The sequence below is a fragment of the Cololabis saira genome, chromosome 4, assembly GCF_033807715.1.
Source record: "Cololabis saira isolate AMF1-May2022 chromosome 4, fColSai1.1, whole genome shotgun sequence".
Taxonomy (NCBI): Eukaryota; Metazoa; Chordata; class Actinopteri; order Beloniformes; family Belonidae; genus Cololabis; species Cololabis saira.
The window spans coordinates 41,813,775-41,832,260 of NC_084590.1; the positions used below are offsets into that span (position 1 = coordinate 41,813,775).

The window sequence follows — 18,486 nt, forward strand, 5'->3', positions numbered from 1 at the left end:
CTTTGCTTCTTGTCTAGATACCTCTGTTACTTGTCCAATATATCCATTCTTTTTCAATGTTTGAACCCAAATTATTAGTTTTGTTTTGTATAAAACCTCCTTAGTTGAGGTTCATAAAAGGGTAGGCATAATAAGCCTTGGCTTCGGCCTATACCTTTTCGGTGCCACTTAAAATATTGGACCTTTTTTTTATGTTGTATTATGTTGTATCCAAATGGACCGAAATAAAAAAAAAAAAAACTCAAAACTCTTATTATCAACAATGGCATCCACAATGATGTTAATAGAATAGAATAGAATAGAATAGAATAGAATAGAATAGAATAGAATAGAATAGAATAGAAGACTTTATTTATCTCCCAGAGGAGAAATTCAGTCGTGCAGCAGCCAAAACACACACACGCTTTATACAAAAGATTTAAAATAGAAATAACCAATAAATAGTTAAATAATAAAAAGAGCAATATAAAAAGTAGAAAAAGAGTATGTACAAGAGAGAAAAAAATAGTAAACACCAAAAAAATTGATAATATTTACAAAAAATTTACAAATATTTAAAAAAATAGTTGAGGTTTTTACTGGTTATTGCACTTATAAAGAGACAGGTTTATTGCACACGGTTGGCTACAGTTTCTTGTTATAGAGTCTGATGGCTGTGGGGATGATGGACCTGCGGTAGCGTTCTTTCCTGCAGCAGGTGGAGCAGTCTTTGGCTGAAGGAGCTGCTGATGCTCCCACAGTGTCATGTAGGGGGTGAGAGGGTTGTCCATGATGGAGTTCAGCTTTACCAGCATCCTCCTCTCACCCACCTCCTGCAGAGTCCAGATACAACCAAGAACCGAGCCAGCCCTCCTGACCAGTCGGTTCAGTCTCTTCCTGTCTCTCTCCGAGCTCCCGCAGCTCCAGCAGACCATTGATAGAAGATAGCAGACGCTACCACAGAGTCATAAAAAGTCCTTAGGAGCTCCCTGCACACACCGAAGGACCTGAGTCTCCTCAGCAGGTGGAGTCGACTCTGGCCCTTCTTGTACAGGGCGTCGGTGTTGTGTGACCAGTCCAGTTTGTTGTTGAGGTGAACACCCAGGTACTTGTACTCCTCCAGGTAACACCCAGGTACTTGTAGTCCTCCACCGTCTCAATGTTCAGCCCCTGGATGTTCGCCGGTGAAAGAGGCAAAGGGTTCCTGCCGAAGTCGATCACCACCTCCTTCGTCTTGCTGGTGTTGATTCGCAGATGATTCGCACCATGAGACGAAGTCGGCGAGGACCCCCCTGTACTCCAGATCGTCCCCCCTGGACACACGTCCCACGATGGCGGAGTCATCGGAGAACTTCTGGAGATGACAGGAGTCCGTGTTGTGGTGGAAGTCAGATGTATTGGGCGGCAGTAGCTCAGGTGGTAGAGCGGGTCGTCCAATGATCCGAAGGTCGGCGGTTCGAATCCCGCTCCATCCCAGTTACTGTCGTAGTGTCCTTGTGCAAGACACCTTTCCCAGCTTGCCCCGTCTGAATGTGTATGAATGTTGGTGGTGGTTGGAGGGGCCGTTTGGCGCGATATGGCAGCCACGCTTCTGTCAGTCTGCCCCAGGGCAGCTGTGGCTACAAAATGTAGCTACCACCACCAGAGAGAATGTGTATGAATGAATAATGGTCTAAGTGTAGCACTTTGAGATTCATTGAATGGAAAGTGCGTTATGTCGAGCCACATTGTCATGGGAAGCTCCAGCCCCTACCCCCTACAGGGCTTTGAACTGGACTCAAGAACTTTTGTTGTGACTCCAATTTCCTACCCCATGTGAAGGTCCCGACACCTCGGAAGTTGGCTCAAACAGACAACTGGACTCAACAACTTTTGTTGTGACTCCAATTTCCTACCCCATGTGAGGGTCCCGACACCTCGGAAGTTGGCTCAAACAGACAACTGGACTCAACAACTCTTGTTGTGACTCCAATTTCCTACCCCATGTGAAGGTCCCGACACCTCAGAAGTTGGTTCAAACAGATTTGAATCAACGAGAGCACCCTATGGGGTGATTTGGAGGTCTGTGACAGTCATGACAAATGTCTGATAATGACATTTGGCCCGAGTCACATCCGACTGTAAATTACTTTTTGTCTCTCGCCTGATTGGTGTATTCTTGCTTTAACTTCTTGTATAAGAAGCTTGTTCCAATTTCACTCGGTGTCAGCCCACCGAACAAGACACAGTCTGTATCTGTCTGCTGAACGCCGGCTAGAATAAAATCTCTCATCACACAGCGGACTCTTGAACTGGACTTTGTAATATTCTTCAACAATTTGGCGCTGTGACCCGGATGACAATAGACCTTCGATGGAAACTCCTGTTCCAGAACAACGGCGCAATCAGCGACTCTATCTAAAATTTTAGAGGTTAGGGGATCCACTTACAAAATCCCAAATTATTGTTGCTGAGTTGTTGTCGAAAGTCTGTGAATTGGAGTGCCGGAGAATGGTTGACGTCATCCTGAGATTTTAGGTAAGTCCGCTGTGTGGTTGTGAAGGTTATATTTTTTGTTATTATTTTGTGTTATTGGGAAGGTTATTGTAGAGATGTTTTTAGGAACGCTGACAATTTCATAACACTTGAATCTGATTGTGTTGTGAGAATGTTCTGCTTCTCCTGCCTTAGAATTGACTAGCTCTTCTAAAAGGTTTAATATCTCGGGTAACATTAAAAAGAAAGAAATGGCCAGAACGAAACGGTTGGTCTGAGTACCAAAACTAAGTCCAGTGGGACTTGCATATGCAGGACGTGAGGTCCATAAAAGTGTTGGAACACTGAGTTATTTGTGGAAAACGGACATATATGTAGAAGAACTGGTTTTATTTTATAAATGGGGATGACTAGCTCTCCCAAATACTTGAGATATATTTCATTTCAGTAAGAATCGACTTGCTCTCCTTACATTAAGCCGAATGATTTGTAGGCTCAAGTAGACTGATGGTTGGAAGAATCAGAAAGTGATTTGTGGGTAAAAGTAAGTGTAATTGAAGTTTTTTTCTCTGGGAGGGATCTTACAGAAGGAAAAATGGGAAGTTTTCTCAGTAAAGAGTCAGAGGAAGAGTTGACTGGTCCTTCTAAATACATGTACGATAACTACGGTACAAATAGCACTAAGTTTGTTAAAACATGGGTTAAGATAACTAAAGACGACGGTCTCTTAAAATTTCCCCCAAGTGGGACCTTTGACCGGACTAGATTAGAAAATTTAAAGGAAAAATTAAATTCTCAAACAAATGGACAAAAGCACTTCAACTCCTTCAGATTTTGGAGGGATGAAAGCAGACGCCGTAATGCAGAATCCCAAATAGCTTCGCTTACGGATCAGAACAAAAAGCTGATGGCCCAATTAGAAGAGTGTAAAAACGCAACGCAGACAAAGAAGGAATTAGACCCATTAACCGGGTCCTCCACAAACATTAAAATAAACAAAAATGGCTAGATGAATGGGAATCAGTATGCACAATATACACACCTCACATGCCTGACATAATGCAACTGTTAAAGCTAACTTTGCCACCTGATTTGAAAAGCAGAGTACTTGATGCATGTAGAATTTCCTCTGATCCTACAGCTGTTGCCAAAATCACACCAGAAGAAGCTCAGACCCTTTACAGCTTCATCACTTTAGCAGTTCAAAAGGAAGTAGTACAAAAAGTGGATTATACTCCTCTCACAAAACTTAAACAAGGAAAAGATGAGAATCCCAGGGAACTCTATGCTACAATGATGTTGACAGCAAAAGAAAATTGTGGTTTGTCACAAGATCAGATTAATGGACTTCCTCCAGGTTACTTGCAAGATATATTTGTTAGCTGCCTTCAACCAAAGGTTAAGGCTAAAGTAGTACTGACAGTTGGGTGGGCGGGGAAAGCAATGACTGAACTAGTGGAAATAGCTCAACACCACTGGGACAACACAGAACAAAAGGAATCTAAAATGTATGAAACGCTAATGCTTGCCCAAGTGTCTCACTACACAGGCGGAGTACCGAGAGGAGGACGCAGCGGCAGAGGGATCAACCAAAGATGTGGACCAATGAATCACTCACACCACAACAAAGGTCACACGTCGCACTTCCCAAACAAAAACAATAGGAACTGCTTCTGTTGTGGTGAACCAGATCATTGGATAAAAGATTGCCCCTATAGAACATCCCAACCTAATTTTACCCTGCCTATGGTAACTCCATCAAGTGATCACATGGAGGTCCAACAAACCCCACAGCACAATCCATAGAGCTGTCAGGACAGTGCCCAAATTGAAACAGAAATAACTTTAACAGTAGCTCCACTGATAAAACTAGCAAAAACAAATGAAGAGCCTAACTTAACAATAGATGTAAATGGAAAATCTACATCATTTCTGGTAGATACAGGAGCTTCTCTTTCAACTTTAAGACCAATCACTTCTACAAATTTGAAATCATCTAAAGAAACTGTCAGAGCTGTGGGGGTTGGAGGGATTCCCATGTGTTTACCTGTCTCTGAGCCTACTACAGTATCTATAGGCCCGTTTACTGAAAGCATGTCAAACTTCACAACTTCTCACTCCTTTCTGCTGTCAGATACCACACCTGTAAATCTATTAGGGAGAGACTTGTTGTGCAAACTAAATTGTACCATTTACTGCACACCAGACGGTATCTTTTTAGAGACTAACCAAGATAACACAACCGCTGTACTAGCAGCTCTGATAGATCAGAACCAGCTGATGGATGCGGAAAAAGGGAAAACACAGGATAGAATAGTGTCCAGCGTGCCCCCATCAGTATGGTCTTCTTCTTCTAATGACATTGGTTTGATCAAATCTACTGAACCAGTACAGATATTGCTGAAACAGAATGTCTCTTTGCCAAAGATTTCACAGTATCCTCTTTCTCAGGAAAAGAGAGAGGGCATCCGCCCTATAGTTCAATCTCTGTTAAGCCAGGGAATAATAGTGCCGTGTGATAGTCCATGCAACACGCCTATACTTCCTGTTAAAAAACCAGGTAAACCAGAATATAGATTTGTACAGGACCTACGAGCTATAAATGAAGTGGTACTCCCACGTTTCCCTTTAGTTCCAAATCCTACTACAGTTTTGTCGTCAATACCTGCCAATTCCACCCACTATACTGTGTTGGACCTTTGCAGTGCATTCTTTTCTGTCCCTCTACATAAGGATAGCCAATATTTATTTGCATTTACATATGATGGACAACAATACACATTCACCAGATTACCCCAAGGGTATACTGAGTCACCTACAATTTTTTCTCGTGCTCTAAATAATGACCTCAAAGACGTGTCATTTCCTGGAGGCTCCACTCTGATTCAATATGTTGACGATTTACTTTTAGCCAGTCCCTCTGCCCCTGCATGCGAAATGGACACAGTTACCCTTCTCAACGCTTTAGCTGTCAAAGGCCACAAAACCTCACTTAAGAAAGCTCAACTGTGTCAGAATGAAGTCCAGTATTTGGGACATACACTATCTGGCTCCACAAGGGTCCTTACTCCCTCCAGAATAAAATCTATAATAGAAATGCCCAAACCCACAACTATGTCACAGATGAAGACATTTTTAGGTATGACGGGCTATTGCAGACAATGGATAATGGATTATGCATCACTTGCAATGCCACTCCAAGACATATGCAAACCCTCAGACTGCAATCAGCCCTTAACCTGGTCACAACAAGCTGACGATGCTTTTAACAAGTTAAAACAGGCATTACTATCTGCCCCTGCGCTCGGCCTTCCCGACTACAATCAACCATTCACTCTTTTTGTACATGAAAAATGTGGATTTGCCCAATCTGTTCTCACTCAACGTCATAACTCTGCTTACAGACCTGTGGCGTACTTTTCCTCTAAACTGGATCCCGTCGAGAGAGGGCTTCCACCTTGTCTCAAAGCCGTAGCCGCAGCAGCACTTGCTATCAACAAATCTGCTGATATTGTTTTAGGGTCACCACTAACAGTCATGGTCCCACACGATGCACTCACCCTGATTACCAGAGAGGCACATAGACATGTGACAGGGACAAGAGAAGCAAAATACGTACTAACTCTCACTGCTCCACACATTACACTAAAAAGATGTTCTATCCTTAACCCTGCTACATTACTTCCAACCGAAGATGATGGTGAACCCCATAATTGTATGGATGTCACCTCATGTTCATCTAAACCTCGTCCCGACCTTTCTGAAACTCCACTCTCTAACTCTGATCTTGTTTTCTTCACTGACGGCTCTGCTTATAGAGAAAATGGAATACCATATGCAGGTTATGCAATTTGTGATAATTTCTCAACTGTTGAAAGTGCCGCCCTGCCCTCCTCCAACTCCGCCCAAGTAGCTGAACTATATGCACTGATGAGAGCCTGTCAACTAGCAAAAGGTAAAACTGTTACGATCTATACAGATTCCAGATATGCTTTTGGTTGTGTACATGATTTTGGTATATTGTGGGCGAACCGAGGATTTATCACATCTTCGGGGACACCCGTTAAACATGGTCAATTGATTGGTGAACTGTTAGAAGCGTGTCAACTACCTTCATCTATTGCTGTTGTTAAATGTGAAGCCCACACCAAATTCAAGGACCCTGTTTCACTAGGCAATGCTTCGGCTGACCATGCAGCAAAAGAAGCCGCCAAATTTGGCTTACCTGTCCATGTAAAGCTCTGCCCTTCTATACCCGCTAACGATCTGGCTTCTCCTAATGATGTAGCCCTCTTACAAGAGACTGCTGATGCGAAGGAGCACAGATTGTGGCTTTCCCATGGTTGTAAAAATGTAAATAATTTGTGGGTCAGCAACGACGGCCGCGTTGTTGCACCCACATCTTTGTACCCGTGGCTAGCACGCATGTCACATAGTTTGTCACATGTAAGCAAAGGGGGAATGTGTCAGATAGTGTTGAAAGACTGGTATGCTCCAGGATTCACATCCTATGCAAGAAAATATTGTGAACAATGCCTAATCTGTCAACAACATAACCCAGGGAAAACAGTACAAACAACATTGTCAACACACCCCCCCCCACGGGGACCCTTTGAAGCTCTGCAAATAGACTTTATTCATATGCCAAAATGTGAGGGATATGAAAATGTTCTTGTATGCGTGGATATGTTTTCAAACTGGCCTGAAGCCTGGGCTTGCAGGAAGGCGGACTCTACTGCTGTAGTGAAATGCCTATTAAAAGACATTGTTCCACGGTTCGGCATTCCACACAGCATCAACTCAGACCGAGGTACTCATTTCACTGGACAAATAATGACTGAACTCTGTAAATCACTGGGTATTAAACAGAGACTGCATTGCCCATACCACCCGCAGTCTGCAGGGCTAGTTGAAAGACAAAATGGCATCTTGAAAAACAAACTAGCCAAACTGTGTGCTGAAACTGGGCTAAAATGGACAATGTTGTTGCCTTTGGCCCTAATGTCGATGAGGTCAACACCCGTTAGGAAGCATAAACTCACACCTCATGAAATTATTACGGGTAGACCTATGACTATACCAAGTAATTCAGTTCTATGTATGAAAAAGATGGACCTCCATGCCATGGATGAATCCATGATATCATTCTGTTCTGCTCTAACTTTTGCTGTCCAGTCAATCCACAGACAAGTAAAAGCTGTCCAGTCTCCTCCTAGTGACAAACCGTGCCATAACCTCCAACCCGGCGACTGGGTCTGTGTCAGGGAGTTCCGACGGAAAAACGCCCTGAAACCTCGCTGGTCTAAACCTCAACACGTCCTGCTCACCACCAACACCGCCGTCAAGTGTGAGGGGCGTCTAATCTGGATCCACGCATCCCACTGCAAGAAAACAACTCCTCCGCCATGCACCGGAAACCAGCTGGTACCATCTTCTTCCTGGGGGTCTTCGTCCTCACCACCGTCGGAGCCAGTGAAAGAAACCACGCAGGCTCGGACAGCCCAGAAGTAGATGAACTTCAACACCCCAGACTTCGACGACTGGCAGAGGAGCAGGGGAGCAGCGCAGGCCACAGAGGCCCAGAAGCAGATGCATTATACACGCCAAAACACTCACATCTGTCGCAGGAACAAAACAGACACCCTTGCAAACACCACAAACGAGACCTAACCGTTTACCAGGAGAAAATAACTCCTAAAATATATGAAACACAACCCTCAACAAACACATACCTCCAACTGGCAAAAATGGTTGCTGAAAATAGCCCACACCCTGATAACTGTTATGTGTGTGGGTTCATTCCACACAGCACAAAAGAAGGACTCCCATTAATGACTCTGCCCATTACTTCATGTGACACCTGTTACATTTTGAACCTCAATTCCTCTTATGGGCATTGCAAATGTCACAAACCCCCCCAAATGAGACAAATGTATTGTGATAAAATTCACACTAGCTGTTATTCCTGCAGCACACCGATTCCTCTCACCCTCACCATGATCCCAAAGACATTAAAGTGGTGTGTTGAAGGCAAAGGAACTATCCACCTAGGAATATCAAACTGTGACTCCACATACTCTCCTTCTGAAGAACCGCTTGTTAAGCCTAAAACAAGCCAAAATCCACTGCCCGATTCCATTAAAGATTATAACTACCTTGCTACAATGGTTAATCGCTGTTCCATACCTCTACCAAAAGGTGTTTACTGGATTTGTGGCATGAAGGCTTACGAATATCTTCCAAACGATTGGTCTGGTATATGTGGTCTGGGCCATGTGGTACCAGCCATGAGAATCGTCGCTGTACCACCGAAAGTTCGCATTGTTAAAAGAGAATTGTACACTCACACCCAAACACCATGGACAAGATTTTTTGGTGCCCTCGTTCCAAATTACGGAGTCATGGCAGCTTTGGATCAGATAAGGGACCTATCTCATGCAGTTGAAGACTTAGCAAATACCACAGCAAAGGGCATGTCTATGCTTTCACAAGAGATGACTGCTGTAAGGATGATGGCCTTGCAAAATCGTGCTGCATTGGACTACTTATTAGCTTCTCAAGGGGGAACTTGTGCTGTGATTAAAACTGAATGCTGTACCTTTATACCTAACCACAATGCCACCATCCAAGAAATAACAGATCACTTGAAAAACATTGCTAACACATTACATACACCTGTCACGACTAGTTTGTTTGGTTGGTTTAGAGAACAGTTAGGACACGTTGGTTACTTGATATTTGAATTTGCTTTATTGGGGTTTGTACTCCTAATTGTTATTTGGCTTCTGATTACATGTCTAAGGTTCACTTGCAAAATATGTATGGCTCAAACTACTACTACAATCATGTACTCCACTGTAATTCCACCTCTACCGTCAGTGGAGGAGGAAAATTCAGACTTTCTGTTCAAAATTGGGATTGACTGTACTTAAGTGAAAAAAAAAAAAAAAAAAAAAAAAAAAAAAAAAAAAATTGTGAATTGTCGAGCCACATTGTCATGGGAAGCTCCAGCCCCTACCCCCTACAGGGCTTTGAACTGGACTCAAGAACTTTTGTTGTGACTCCAATTTCCTACCCCATGTGAAGGTCCCGACACCTCGGAAGTTGGCTCAAACAGACAACTGGACTCAACAACTTTTGTTGTGACTCCAATTTCCTACCCCATGTGAAGGTCCCGACACCTCGGAAGTTGGCTCAAACAGACAACTGGACTCAACAACTCTTGTTGTGACTCCAATTTCCTACCCCATGTGAAGGTCCCGACACCTCAGAAGTTGGTTCAAACAGATTTGAATCAACGAGAGCACCCTATGGGGTGATTTGGAGGTCTGTGACAGTCATGACAAATGTCTGATAATGACATTTGGCCCGAGTCACATCCGACTGTAAATTACTTTTTGTCTCTCGCCTGATTGGTGTATTCTTGCTTTAACTTCTTGTATAAGAAGCTTGTTCCAATTTCACTCGGTGTCAGCCCACCGAACAAGACACAGTCTGTATCTGTCTGCTGAACGCCGGCTAGAATAAAATCTCTCATCACACAGCGGACTCTTGAACTGGACTTTGTAATATTCTTCAACAGTTACAAGTTAAATGCATTATTATTATTATTATTATCTATAAATAGATAATAATTATAATTATTATGTATAAAGTGTGAAGAGGAATGGAGCGAGCACTGTACCCTGCGGGGCCCCGTGCTGCAGACCACCACATCAGACACACAGTTGCAGAGCCTCACGTACTGTGGCCTGTTGGTGAGGTAGTCGATGGTCCATGCAGCCAGGTGACAGTCCACTCCTGCTTCCTCCAGCTTCCCCCTGAGCAGTGATGGCGCTCTCCAGATGCGCGAGTGACCTGTGCATCAGGTAGATGACAGCATCATCCACACCGATGCCAGGCCGGTACGCGAACTGCAGGGGGTCCATCACATCAACCACCTGCTGTCTCAGGTGTAGAGTAGAATCCTCTCCATGGTCTTCATCAGGTGGGAGGTTAAGGCTACTGGTCTGAAGTGGTTGGGCTCCCTTGGTTGTTTGGTCTTTGGAACCGGAACCACACAGGAGGTCTTCCACAGGAGTGGAACTCTCTCCAGACTGAGGCTCAGGTTGAAGATGTGCAGGAGCACAGCATAGAGCTGGTCTGCACAGTCCCTCAGCAGCCTGGAGGAGATGCCATCAGGACCAGCAGCCTTCCTCACCTTGGTCCTCCTCAGCTCCCGCCTCACCTGTTCAGCTGTGATGAGGCTGGTGGGGGGGGCGTTGGTTGACTCCTGATGAAAACTAAACATTAACACATATTCTCACCCCGTTCCAAACCCACCCCTTGGACCTAAGCATTCGATGAAAACAATTGATAATAAAGAAAAACAGAAAAAAGATAATACAAAGATAATAGAACAAAGGACAAAAATAGCTGCAACAAGGTAGTCTATATCAATTTTAAATACATCTTTCAAGTTTGGCCATCATTTTATCTGCTGCCATATACCAAAATAAAATATTTTGTTGTTTTGCATTATGGATTTGGGCTGTAGATATTTCCAGATAGATAATTTCAAGAAAAGTCCGATACCAATGGGAGATGTTAAGCGTGTGTGGTGGTTTCCATCTTACTGCTATTGGCCGGGTTTCCCAGATCAGTTAAGTAGTTCTTAACAGCGAAAGACTTCTTTCAAACCTTCTTAAGGAGCCTGTGAAAGAAAATCGCGTTTCCCAGAGTCGCTCTTAGCTTAAGTATCTCTTTCATTAAGAAGGAAATGAAAGATGCTGCTGACCCAGTCTTTACAACCATCTTAGTGAACAAAGACTCACAGATCCAGCCGCGTCAGGCAAATCAATATCACACCAAGCAATGAGATATTAAAAAAATGCACCCCGCACAAATTTTGATCTATTTTATACTTTAGATTTATATTGTTTAGCATTTATTGGTGACAGCAAAGGAAAAAAAAAAGAAAAATAAGGAATAACAAGTGTGTTCCTGTATATGCTTTATGCTTTACGCACAAATAAAACGATCATCATGAATATCATTTATTTGATAATTTGGCTGCTATACAGCATGTTCTCGCTGCAAATCAACCGCGTCACCGTGCGCGAAGCAGAACTGTTTTTATGAACGCATTCGTGCGTCAGCACTTCAATCCCCTGGACGTGCTGTCGGACCGGGCTGTCAGGCAGCCGTGACACCGATCCTCCTGCGCCGCGCCCGAGCGCATCTATGTGATGACAGGGAAGCAGCAGCTGAAAGAACGGGATCCTTTGATGAATCGTTCATTACAGTCTCAAATATAATCAATGGTGTCGGTTTATATTAAAGAATCTTTTTGCCCAGAAGAGAAAAGAGCGAAGACAACGACCCATAACTATTTTCTTCTCTTGAAAAAACCCACCTGCCGACTCGCGCTGTACACAGCTCGAGTCGGGATGCCGCATCATTCAGAAAAGGAGGAATACGTGCGAGGCGGGGATGATCTCTGCAATCTGAAGCCCTCTATAATTGTAAAAAGAATTTCACTTATCACGGGTTCTTTTTGGAACATAACCCCTGCGAAAAACCAGGGTTTGCTGTAATTCCACGTTGCGATTTGCGAAACTCGCCTTCTCTTGGCTCATGTTTTTGAACGCACACACGCCCACCCCGTTTACTCCCGGTCTCCGTGTGTGGGGAAAAAAAGCCTCACTGTAGCCAGAAATAACGGAGTAACGCACCGTTTGGATGAAAAAGGGTCATTGAATTATATTTATCATCTTAATTTTTTATTATAACGCACAGGCAGCAGTGAATTAGTGCGTTAGGCAGCAGTGCTGCTGTGAAAATGCGCTGATAGTGATCGGTGATCGATTTGCCTGGCATCGATTGATTTGGTTTCAGAACCGGACAGCTGCTCCAAAGAGCTTCTGAAAGAGCGAAACTAAAGAACGGTGTTAAGAAGTCATCTGGGAAACACCCGTATCTTAGGGTTCTCTCTTAGTTCAAACCTTCTTTGAACCTCTCTTAAATCCTTAAGAGAGGTTGGATCTGGGAAACCCGGCCATTATCTTTTTTGCTGCTGTTAGGCCAGCAAGCAAAATTCGTTTCTGACATAGTGAAGTATTGATTGTTGATAAATTATCTAAAATAAGTGTTTGAGGGTTTATTGGAATATTCTGTACTGTTATCGAGGATAATGCAGTTGACACCTGTTGCCAGAAGTTTACAACAGGTTGGCATTCCCAGACCATGTGCATGAAGGTTCCTGGTTTATTCTGAAAGCATATACATAAAGAGCTAACCAGGAACTTCATATGGTAAAGCTTGCGGGTTTATTTATATAGCACAATTCAACACAAGCTAATTCAAAGTGCTTTACATTAACATTAAAAGCGGCAAGAAATAATTAGACAGTAAATAACAAATAAAATGAAATAAAATTATGAGAAAAGAAGGTAAAATAATAAAAAGCACAAGTTGCTGAAAACTAAGGGCAGTAGAGTACCGCAGGTAAGTATTTAATGTAAGAGTACGCTTCAGTAAACATGAACGCTGCCTCACCTTGCTTGGTTCTTGTTCTTGGGACACACAACAAACCAGATCCATCGAATTCGTTTACTGTTTAGAACAAGTTAACCGTCTGTTCACCAAAAGGTAAACAGTTAAGTTAAAATGCCAAATATTAGATACAATAACATTTCTGCTGCTGAGTTACTCTCAGATTTCGACTGTAACACGGTGGCTGGCATGTGTGTGTGTGTGTGTGTGTGTGTGTGTGTGTGTGTGTGTGTGTGTGTGTGTGTTTCTTCTTCCTTTCTTCTTCCTTTTCCTTTGCTGTCGTGGTTTGAGCTTCAGTGAATCAACATTAGTATTAATCCGGAAAAAATAATATTCCACTGGATGGGTGATTGGCTTGACAATTTTTTAAAAGTTGTTTCTTTAATATGATTTATACAACATTCCACATACATGTACAACAAAAAAACAAACAAAGACAAAATCTTGATTTATTTTTGGCAGATGTATTACCAAGTTAATGTAAATCATAGTATTAAAAGAAAAAGAAACCCATAACTTAGTGCAGTGGTCACCAACCCTGGTCCTCAAGATGTCTGAATCTGGTCTATTGGCCAAGTCGGGTCAAACGAGACAGGGAATTTGACTTTTCCTCACTGTACAGTAACGGACAGCTCTTATTAACATATATACAATCCTCTGCTGAGCCTTCTTCCGTTTTGTTGTTGTTGTTTTTAACCCAGTAGCTGTCGTGGTTTGAGCTTCAGAGAATCAACATTAGTCTTAAAGGAGCATGAGGCTCCTTTTAAGAAATGAGACTCTCTAGCGCCACCCTTCACCACGACGGCCGTCGGGGGTACTGCAGCCAACAGTGAAGCCGGCACGGGAGAACGGGGAGAACGTGCATGCAGCGTCATGTGACGTCACATCCGCAGGACAGCGCGGGAAATTTGGGCCGGAATTGCAGCACATTTTGCAGCACACAGCCTGTTCAAGGCAAAGGAGAGATACACTAGAGGGCTCATTCTTTTTGGTTTGGAACGCTTCATCTGACATTATTACTAGAAAACTTAAAACGTATACAAATTTTTTTCATAAATCCTGCCTCAAGCTCCTTTAATCTAGAAAAAATTCTACTGGATGGGTTATTGGCTTGGTAATTTTTTAAAGTTGCTTAAATGCATGAAACTGACCGATCCGTTCTGTAAGTGGCCAATTTGGTGCTGGGTTTTGGCCAAGAGGTGCCGGAAATACAGAGATTAGCTGGTAAACTGAAAGTGAAACTATCGCCGCCCATCATGATGGAGGCTGACGTAATTTGGTCACTTTCTACGGTCGGTTGCATGTATATTAGGTTGAAGAAAGGAGCCCAGTTTAATCACCTAGTTGAGGCGTAGCTGGAGCACCACTAGGTGCAGTCAAGACAAGCGTCTCCCCTAAAACCAGCTGCTATTTCTGGAGATGCACTGACATGGCTGAAAAGGGAGCGGTTCTACTGTATCTCTGCTGGAATTTAACCCAAAACATCATATGCCCTCTTCTTTAACCCTTGTTAGCTTGTTTGCTTGGGGGGGGGGATTTGACCCTATTTAATGTTGAAAATCTCTAAATGAACAATTGCCTAACATTTTTTTGCTTCATATCTAATGAGTTTTTAATGTAAGCAGCTTGTTGGATGTGAAATGAACATATGTTTTCAGAGAGCTGTACAGCTCTGTTACCTGGTCTAAGTTTGGCTCCAGGTTGCATCACCTGTGCAAGATGTAGAAGAAATGTCAGCATTTTTTCTGTCTGTTCTGGTGTATAAATATTAAAAAAAAAAAAAACGTTGTTAGTAGGCCCTAAGTTAATTTTAGCACCCATTACAGTTCAGTTCTGACCGTTCATGTGACACAGGGGAGTGGAAGACAATTCCCATGATAGTTTCGATCTCCAACCCCCGCAACACCAGCTGTGGGGGTCATTGACAGTTCAGCGTTACGGAGAAGCAAACACATAAACGCTTGCACAGCAGCGTTGTAATCTAAATCATTTGTCGCATTACTTTCCAAAAATCAGATGCGTTTCCTTTCCCCCCCCAAACGTGATCAGAGTGGCTCCAGGCCCCTCCAAGCATGCTGCATCTGCACTAAACCATCAGCTGAGAGGAACGCAGTCAAGATGACAAACATGTAGGAGGGGGCGCATGTATGGGGACAGCTGGAAAGAGCTGCAGGCCTTCACTGGGTCGCTTGTGTTGGCAGGAATGCTCAAGTCTAAAGGTGAGGCAGCAGCAGGATCTGGCGGCGCTGACGCGGGAATATTTCCAGCAACAACTTCACATTTTCTGCTGTGTAACATAGTTTGATGAAAGAGAAACACAGCAGCGCCGGTGAGACCGCAGCAAGCCTGCGCAGCACAGGATGTATCGTTAATGCGCTAATTTACCGTTGAGCTTCTACTTCTCATTTCTGGAGTCAAACTGACCCCCTGAAGATACGCCTTTGCATCAGTGATGAGTCCTTAAAAACAATGTAACACCTAGAAAACACCAGGCAGTTCTCTTATTTCATCTGCAGGACAACCACAGAGATTTTATGAGTGTTTATGTATTGTTCATGGTCATGAAGACAGTGTTTTGCATCTACTGGAACGGCTCCAGCGCTAAAAAAAAAACTGCTTTGAAATGCTGAGGCTTATTGGAGGGTTCGGAGGAACCAGAGACGGGAGTAATGGCATACGTGAGCTGTATCTGAGCAGATAGATGAGTCTGGAACGGCTCGTGACTTAACATATTCACGGTGACTTTGATCCCGTGTGTGGAGAGTCTTCCTGTCAGCTGCTTTGCACCAAAGCAGTGAAGCCCACTTCCAATTTCACATCACAGCAGCTATGCATGTCCTTCATTTGGTGTAGTTTCTGTCACATGCACCCAGATCCATATATGGTGCACTAGTTTATATTATACCATAACACAAGGTGCACGGATCATGAAAAGTCTGCATAAAAGCTGTTGAAAACTTGTACGCCGAGTACAAGCACGTCCCCCGCTGGCAGTGAAGCAGATGGGCGGACAACCGCAGTCAGGATACTTTCAGCGGTTTATCTTTCTTGAACTTTTGCGGCAAACCAACTTCAGCCCTGTTTCAAATAAAGGTTAAAAGGTTGTGTAACAAATGCAAACAATTTAGACGTATAAAATGTATAAACTACAAAAGTTTTGGTCTTCCACGTGCTGTGAGCTCCATCTCCACCAATGTTTTCACTAAACTGAGGTTTCTCATTTCTTTCTTTAAAAAATATATACTTATTCTGAGTGTTTTAAAACAGTTGTGTTGAAAGCTTTTGTTCTCCTCTTTGTAGATTATTTTACCTTTAAGATAACATCTTGAAAACAAAGGCTGTGTAATACTCTTATAAATATAAGTGGTATTTAATTAACTACTTTCATGGGAATAAGTTAAGAAAAAAATGCCAGTTCATGGTGTAGTTAAAATCTACATAAATAACTATTGGGTATAAAGAAGATAATAAAATATAATTCATGTTAAAAGTAATAAGATTACGTTTGTGAGTTAAAGAACTTGGAGTGTTTTTGCACTTTGGAGGGACCTGGGAGAAAAAAAACACAGAAGAACAAGCAACACATTACTGGTGTAGATGAACTGAAACTCTGGGACTTTGTCATCAATGTAGAGTTTTTGAGTCACGGACTGCAAACTGGAGTTGACTAACGTGTTAGGAGTGTGCAAGTCAAACTTTCCACCACAGCTTTTATTTTTTGTGAGCATGAGGCAAGTTCGCTGCCGATATTTAGGGCCCGAGCACTTACAATGCGAAGGCCCTATTTGTAGGAATTTTTCTTTTTTTCCTCGTTTTCCTTCTTCCAACGAAATGAGGGCCTTTTTGCCCCCCTAAACGTGCCCCGAAAAAGTCACCAAATTTTGCACGCAAGCCAGGCCTGGCAAAAAATGTGATATTTAATGGTTTGCATTAATGGGCGTGGCCTAATGGCTCAACAGCGCCCCCTAGAAAACTTTGTGCCTCAAGCCCCACAATACGGTTTGACGTACATGCACGAAAATCGGTACACACCTGTATCATGTCGCAACTTAAAGAAAAGTCTCTTGGCGCCATGGCCGAAGCCGAACAGGAAGTCGGCCATTTTTAATTAATTGTGTAATTATGGCGCAAATTATGCCATTTCTTCGGCCATTAATGCGGCCGAACCGTAACGTGCACCCAGGTGTGTTATACATCAAAATGTGCGTCTCGATCCTGCGACGATGCACATTACTTTGCTCAGTCAAAAGCGTTACCGTGGCGACACTAGAGCCAAAAAGCGCACGGGACGGCGCTGTGTGGTGCTCCCCTGCTGCTGGTCACCATGTCCCATATTGGAAACAGAGATATTTCTACATTGTTTACGTCTTTAAAAGGTACTTTAATAAAGAGGAAATCCCCAACTTTTATGCAAATTCACATCAAGAAACTTTGCTATTGATAGTTGTTTTATAAGGACAATGACACCCGTCTTCTCACCTGAAAGCTGCTTCAAAGATGCTCTTTGTACTATTTAAAAAATAATAATTAAAATTACCATTTATCAATGTTTTCATTGTAGGGGATGGTGGAATAAACGTTTCTTTAACCTGCTTTGGAACCCAGAGTTTAAAGTTGACAGAAGTGAAATTTTCCCCAAAATGGTGGAAAATCTCACTTTTGATGAAAAGGCTCTGCTTGTTTTTGCAGAAAAACAAACTTCACACCTACGTGTGCAGGAATCCCCTGTCACACGAAACATTTATTTGAAGTTTGCTGTTTGGGACAAACTTTCAGTGCATTTTGAGTCAGAGTCAGATGGGAGGGCAGCACTGAGACTTCTGGTGAGACTTCCTCAACTCAGAGGTATGAGGCGTAGCTACCTCAGCTCCATCTTACACTATATTATATATTAACATCTACATGAAATAAATACCTATTGAACTTAAGTTTTCATGACATACAGTCATTTAAAAAACATGTTTGCATGTGAAGTTTGCCTCCACTTCCTCTTTTACTTCTTTCGTGATTTGATTGACATGTTTGTTTGTTTGTCGGGGAAATTTCCACATTACCAGGTTACCTACAATAAAAACACAAAAGTGACTCTGCCTGGTGCGTTTGACAACAACTAGACAGTAATGGTGGGATGGATAGTTGTAATTGGGAATTTATGGCAAAACGACATAACTTTGTTTTATTTTGTCTTTACACAGTTATGTTTTGATAATAAAGTAGCTTTAAAAGTTATTATAAGATATAAGGATTTTATTTAAAAAAAAATACCTTTCTACCTGGATAAATGAATCTCCACAGACATACTTTAAAAGTTATGAACAACAGCCAGCAGTTCTTTTTGCTAAGATTGAACAGTTAAAGTTAAAGTCATATTAAAATTTTTTTTGACTGTAACAATAATATATGTAAGGGTTTTGATGATTACATCATACAAATTGTTAAAAAAAATTGGTCACAAGCTGAAAAATTCATCGTTATTCAACTAATATTAAACCTGGTCAG

General features: G+C 42.6%; 1 protein-coding gene across 1 annotated transcript; it reads left to right on the plus strand.

Annotated features, from left to right (window-relative positions):
- The first annotated feature begins 2,417 nt into the window (after positions 1 to 2,417).
- Positions 2,418 to 9,409, plus strand: LOC133441967 (endogenous retrovirus group 3 member 1 Env polyprotein-like). The gene is made up of 2 exons (XM_061719806.1): positions 2,418 to 2,496; positions 7,660 to 9,409. Exon 2 carries the CDS (start codon positions 7,860 to 7,862, stop codon positions 9,384 to 9,386), a length of 1,527 nt encoding a protein of 508 aa, XP_061575790.1. The 5' UTR covers positions 2,418 to 2,496; positions 7,660 to 7,859; the 3' UTR covers positions 9,387 to 9,409.
- The last annotated feature ends 9,077 nt before the right edge of the window (positions 9,410 to 18,486 follow it).